The 6,000-nt window shown below is 40.0% G+C and overlaps 2 protein-coding genes across 8 annotated transcripts in view; one reads left to right on the forward strand and one right to left on the reverse strand.

Annotated features, from left to right (window-relative positions):
• Window positions 1-1,337, forward strand: part of rev3l (REV3 like, DNA directed polymerase zeta catalytic subunit) — a 341,728-nt gene extending 340,391 nt beyond the window's left edge. For 4 of the 6 annotated variants that reach the window (XM_067384680.1, XM_067384681.1, XM_067384684.1 and 1 more), the window contains one exon: window positions 443-1,337. In XM_067384680.1, coding sequence (XP_067240781.1) covers window positions 443-583 — 141 coding nt within the window. In that variant the 3' untranslated portion in view covers window positions 584-1,337. The remainder of the gene's footprint in view (window positions 1-442) is intronic. The other 2 variants (XM_067384687.1, XM_067384688.1) reach the window with 1 other exon arrangement.
• Window positions 1,338-1,806: 469 nt separating this feature from the next.
• mfsd4b (major facilitator superfamily domain containing 4B) lies at window positions 1,807-5,638 on the reverse strand. 2 transcript variants are annotated; one of them, XM_067384689.1, is made up of 4 exons: window positions 5,282-5,638; window positions 4,286-4,454; window positions 3,694-3,810; window positions 1,807-3,573 (listed from the first exon to the last, which is right to left on the reverse strand). In XM_067384689.1, exons 1-4 carry the CDS (start codon window positions 5,555-5,557, stop codon window positions 2,291-2,293), a joined length of 1,845 nt encoding a protein of 614 aa, XP_067240790.1. In that variant the 5' UTR covers window positions 5,558-5,638; the 3' UTR covers window positions 1,807-2,290. The 2 variants fall into 2 exon arrangements, with proteins under 2 accessions (XP_067240790.1, XP_067240791.1); XM_067384690.1 differs by having other exon boundaries at window positions 1,819-3,573; window positions 5,278-5,398.
• Between the last annotated feature and the right edge of the window lie 362 nt (window positions 5,639-6,000).

Consider the following 6,000-nt stretch of genomic DNA (forward strand, 5'->3'; position numbering starts at 1 on the left):
GGTGTCTGCTGACCTTCAGTGATCAAATTCAACCATGCAAATGACTTAAACATCATGTCAGTTTCATTTATTTTTACTGGTGAATTTACAGAGCTGAATGAACTTGTCCTTTTGTCCTGTTCGGATACCTGGAATGGTGTGCAGCAGAGAAGGGTGTTTGTGTTGCACTTTCTGTACAGGCATGCCTCCTGTGTGGATATAAATTTGCATTTTCTTCAACCTGACACTTATTTTCTGTAGCTTTTGGTGTAAAAGACCACTTTTCCCCACTCATTTCACTTTTTGCAACATATTTGGTATATGAAATGGCCTTAAGCTGCACCAAGGACCAGATTTGGGCCCTCAAAGCAAAAGTCTGGCTGTGTGAGTCTAGGGGTCACATGTTTCATGTTTGTCATATATCAATCTTTTATGTTCTTTTCTGTTGTGATTTAATTGACAGGTATGTAGAAGTTGCAGTGGCAGTGCAGAGCGTCAGGTGCCATGCATCTCATTGGACTGCCCAATACTCTACAAATTGTCTCGTGTCAATCGGCATCTTTCCCGAGGACCATACCTTCGCCAGCTGTTGGAGCAGTTCTGATAGTCCAGCAATTTGCCTCCCTTTCATTTTACTCTGGTGCTATTATCACTGTGCCATTCAGCACAATTTCTAGTTATTATAGTTTGAAAAGGTGCTTTTTTTTTCTTATGTGACCTTAGAGAGTTTCCATCTTGTACTGTTTGACTGGTACTAAAGAGGCCTTAAATACAGAAAAGTGGAAGATAATTTTGATGCCCTGTGTTTGAATTTGCTTCGTAGTTGTTGCCTGAGTGTTCATTAATATGCTACATTTTTGCAGATTGACAGGTCAAACATTTACAGCATAATCCTCTATAAACTGAACCTCATACTGTAGCAATTTGTAAATCAAGGAAATTCAGTTCTGGCTATAAATCTTGTGGGGCAATGTTTGACTCCAATTATTTTTTTCCCCCTGTAAAATCAGTATCTTGTAAATAAGCCTACGATGATCCAAAATTCTGGCTGTATGCCCTGCTTATGAATTCTACATGCTTTCTCTGTCCATTCTCTACAAAGTAAGTAAGTCAGTATCAGCCTTAACTTGGACTTCGGCAATGATTAATAATTTATATTGTCCGTGTGCACATTTGTACTTTTTCCCCCCTCCTTTTTAAGTACTTTTCTAATGCGTTCTCTATTCTAAACCAGACATTGTTACCTAGCTATGTAAAAACTCAAGAGCTTACAGAGCTCTGTAACCTGTTTCTGTAAACTTGCAAAAACTTAAGGTGCTTTGTTTTTAAAGAACATTTGTGGGTGGAGATTTAATATTGATATAATAAAAGTCGATGTATTCAAAAAATGCTTGTTTCTATTGAAATTGGTCCTTACATCATCTTGGGGTATACACTATTGTAATTCACAAATCAGTCAAATATTTATGCAGTGCATATTTTTTCCACATTGGTTATTAACAGAGCAATAACATTGTAAAATGGATTGAGACATTTCTAGAAAATAATGTAAGATTTGATTTAAGTTAATACAAAATTGTCAATATTGTTATATGCAGTTACAGAACTTTTGGGGGACAAACCTGCAAAAGTATCATGGAAACTGGCAGTTGTGTTCTTTAATCACATGCTGTGTCCAAACCAGAAGTGACTGTTCTGTCTACACTGAAAGCATAATGTACACTTAAACCATAATGTGCTAATAATTTAGTAATTACCAAGCATTCAGTATGACTGAAAAATTAATAAAAATATTTTGTGAACATAAAATTTGAGGATTTACAAGAAAGACTTCAACATCAAAATATCACTAATGAAACTTTATACAGTCAATCTAACCATACAATACAAAAAAATGTTGCCTTAGTTCACAGTTCTTAAGACTAGTGTATTGTGCTGGTCACAATTGTACAAAAACCTTTGATTTAAGGTAAATCAATCAATGAGAGGAGAGATGTAGAAGTCCAATATGTTAATATAATCCTAATATACATTGGTGTCCAATAATAAGGCTGACCTTCAAAGACAGGTCAATTCTCAGTTAATGTTCAATATGCTAATTAAACTTCTTTCAGATAATCCTGTACAGTGGTGTGTTGCCGTAAGGACCATCAAAAATGCAACTGGCTTTGGAAAGTGCAAATCAACTGGCTAGTGTGATCTTTTCACCAAAGGGGGAAAAATGCTTCAGGTTGATGTGGTGTGCAGGATTTAGCAGCCACTTCTCAGTTCCGGGCTAAAGTCTGAGACATCTTTGACGTAGTGCAATAAATTAGTCTTTCTTCTCCCTGTTGAGGGACATTAAGAGTTTGCGTCTGGGAGAGTCTGTGGGAAAATACGGAGTGTTAGACAGAGAGGTCAGGGCTGCGGTGTCTCTTGAGGGTGCTGACAATGGTGTGGCCATTGAGTGAGCAGCAAACTCACTAGCTGCAATATCAGGTGGCACTGAGGCTTTAGAAGGAGAGCTCAACAGGCTGGCATCATCCATCTCTATCACCTCAAAGTCTGCATCATTCCACTGGTCAGCTTCACTTTCAATTTCCTGTTCCTCTTCCTCCACATTGTCTAGCAGTGCTTGGCGGTACTCACTGTCATCAGCATCCTTGGTGTGTCTCCCTGACGTTTTCCGTAACGTGGCGTCCCCTCCTGGTGATGCTAGTTTGTACAAGACAGGGAACAGGATAGAAGTGAAGGTGGATGTGCAAAGCGCCAGGTACATCAGCAATGGCTGATTCTGCACCTGCCCCAGTAAGAAGCCCAACAGAGCTGGCAGAACCATTTCTCCAAGAGCTGCACCCACCACAAACACTGCAGCTGAGCGCCCTGTCACAGATGTGTACTGCTCGACCCATGAAATCCCACTGGGAAAGGTGGTAGACATAGAGACACCATACATGGCAGTGCAGGTCCAGAGCATAGTGGAATTTTGGCTAAAAAGACACAGCAAGAGTGAGGAAAGTGTGGTGCCCACTAGACTCAGCAGGATCAGGGTGCCTGGGCGCAGGCAAGCCGCAAAGAATATGGCCAGACCACGACCAGCTGCAAACATTCCCCAGAACAGCGAATTCAGTCCTGCTGCATGAGCCTCTTTCATACCAGTATAGTCCTTGCTATAGGTAAATATAAAGGAACCGTACGCCACCTCGCTTCCAACATAGAAGAAGAAGAACACGGACAGCAGGAATATAAGTGTGTTGTGATGTTTGGAGAACAGCTGCTTCCCTGAGGGTGTCTTTGCCCTATTTGAGTTGGGGGAACTGCAGGAGTACAGGATAAAAAAGAAGAGTGACACAAATAAAACAAAAGCACCAATCACAATGTAGGCCCACATGGATGTTAAAGGAGTGCTCTTTGGATGGGAAAATGGCAAGAAGGTCTTAGAGGCGTGGCCAGACACTGAAGGAGTGTTAATGGAGTCGTTGTCAGAATGGTGGCCGAACAGCAGCTTGGCTATGATTGGGGAGGCAAAGGCTCCAGCAGCAAAGCTAAAGTGCAGAGCCTGCAGATGAGGCCCAGCCTGCTCTCCCCATGTGTTCAGGATGAGAACATTACCACCTGTTGACAACCAGAAACTCAAGAGTTACAGTAAAAGCTTTTATATTGTCACCTATATTGTTAATTGCTTAATGCTGGTATTAAACTATAACACTGCATCTACACCGAAAGCATGCTTACCTGTGTCTAAAATTCCCATTGAAACCCCCACACTGGACATCAAAACAGTGAGCAGCCAAGCCTTTTTACAAAAGGGAGTACCAGACATCCCAAACGCTGTGATTAACAACGAGAAACCTGCAGACATAAATCAACCATGAGCAATGAATCACCAAGGGAACCATACTTCACAATATCTCATTTCCACAAAATAAATAAATATATGACTAAATACAAAATAAAGGGGAGAACATACTGCAGTGTACTACTGACAATTGCCCTTTAACTGCCATGACTTTTCAAAAATATTTCAGCCAAATAATTCTGCAACTCTGTGGGGTCCTAACAAAAAACATACACCATGGTCCTTCAAACAATCATGAACTCATGCATAATAGTTTGTAGCAGAGTAACAGGAATGTTATTTTGGGCAATTTAGCTCACTTTTCTGTAGCCTCCCTTTCTGTGCTTTCCCCTTTTTCTTATCACTGAAAGCATTTAACCAATCAATGGTAACTCAAATTTAAAGTAAATAATTTACTAAAGTTAAATATTAAAATGCCTCTTTCATTTAACACATTGTCCTTTTCTCTGTGGAGTCCATGGGGCTTACCCAAAAGCAGATGGGGATTCACACAGTCAAAAATGATCCCTCCTAACAGGGAGCCTCCAATGTATCCTGATGAACGACCCACAAATATATAGGATAAATTACTGATGTTCTTGTTGACATTGATAGCCAGGTCTTCAAATGTAGGGCCCAATACAGAAATGGCCATTCCCTATAAATATAATAAAAATAAGATATTTTATGTGTACATTCCAACAGGCGCACATTAAAATGGATTGATGTCTTACAGAGGTACAGTAATGACATCAGATGGTAATTCTATATTCACATACCAGTATTTAAATGGTACTTCAAACAATACCATGTTATTGTATTGGGAAAAACATACAAGGTATTTAAAAAAAAAACAAAAAAACATTCACTTTGTGTTAATGCATACAATCTGTTTATAAACTATGACTGCTTAGGAGCCAAGATTTATAATTGCTTACACCAGTCAGTGACATTAAATAATGTGCTTCAGAAAAGATTTTTCTACCAGCCATTTCAATATCCTGGGATGAGTAGTATTGCATTACTAAACTACACCCTGAATGAATATCAGCATAGTATCATGCTAATACCACGGTAATCATGTACCTTGTACAAACTGTGTAATATAGACTACTACATAGCACATGAATATGGTAACCAAACAGTAGTATCATGTCAAAATATCATAATATTAGCCTGAATTTATTGTACCCAGGCCCAGATTAACCTGTCAGCCTTGTTACACCACTGTTAACGTGTCTGACATTTTACTTTATGCAAATAATCCTATTTCATGAGAATACTGTGAGACGAAAAGGAAATGACCATAACAATGATTTGAACATCTATTTCCAGTTATTTATATCAGTCAGTTGTTTTTTTAACAGCCACAAGACATCTACAGAAATAAAATAACAGGAGATAGGACTTTAAAAATCAGTTTCAAAGCCTTATTTATGTCCATATAAGCTTTTTCTATTTTTCATATGCAACATACAGACCCACCAGTCCGAGAAACGATGCGCAAAGCACAAGGCTGACCAGCCATCGCCAGCATGTCCCAGTATTGCTCTGGCTCCGTCCGGGTCGAATTACATCAACCTGATCAGACCCCGGGTTCAGTACCCCTTTACCCCCCTTCAGAGCACTTTTCAGCCCCTCCTTATTGTCTTTACGCTTGTCGAAAAGGGTATCCTCTTCCTGTTCGTCGCGGTTAATGTCCTCTTCCATCCTGGCAAACCGAACGTGTTTTTTCTTCGGCGCTGCTTCAGCAGGTGTCATGGCAGCACGACTCGTCTCGCGCTGTTGTGTACGTAAAAATTGTCGACGCTGTGCTGAAGCGTTTCGTGGGTTTATGGTCGACCTAAAATGACCCACATTTGACCTATTCGTACGGTGGCCGAGAGAGCTCAACGCGCTGCAAATGAGAAAACATCTTCATCAGTTTGACAACACATGCGCTGCAAACTCCACAACACTTACAAATAGTGAAACGCGCTGCAAATAAAGAAAACATCTTCATCAGTTTGACAACACATGCGCTGCAAACTCCACAACACTTACAAATGGTGAAACGCGCTGCAAATAAAGAAAACATCTTCATCAGTTTGACAACACATGCGCTGCAAACTCCACAACACTTACAAATGGTGAAACGCGCTGCAAATAAAGAAAACATCTTCATCAGTTTGACAACACATATGCGCTGCAAACTCCACAACACT

This window comes from Chanodichthys erythropterus, chromosome 4 (genome assembly GCF_024489055.1).
Source record: "Chanodichthys erythropterus isolate Z2021 chromosome 4, ASM2448905v1, whole genome shotgun sequence".
Taxonomy (NCBI): domain Eukaryota; kingdom Metazoa; phylum Chordata; class Actinopteri; order Cypriniformes; family Xenocyprididae; genus Chanodichthys; species Chanodichthys erythropterus.

What these genes read in the sequence shown, in the direction of transcription:
- mfsd4b (XM_067384689.1), bottom strand. Translation starts at nt 5,557, where the DNA reads ATGACACCTGCTGAAGCAGCGCCGAAGAAAAAACACGTTCGGTTTGCC. An exon ending in GCGCATCGTTTCTCGGACTG is followed by an intron (nt 4,455 to 5,281) that starts GTGGGTCTGTAT and finishes TTATATTTATAG; the next exon opens with GGAATGGCCATTTCTGTATT. An exon ending in GAATCCCCATCTGCTTTTGG is followed by an intron (nt 3,811 to 4,285) that starts GTAAGCCCCATG and finishes TTATGTCTGCAG; the next exon opens with GTTTCTCGTTGTTAATCACA.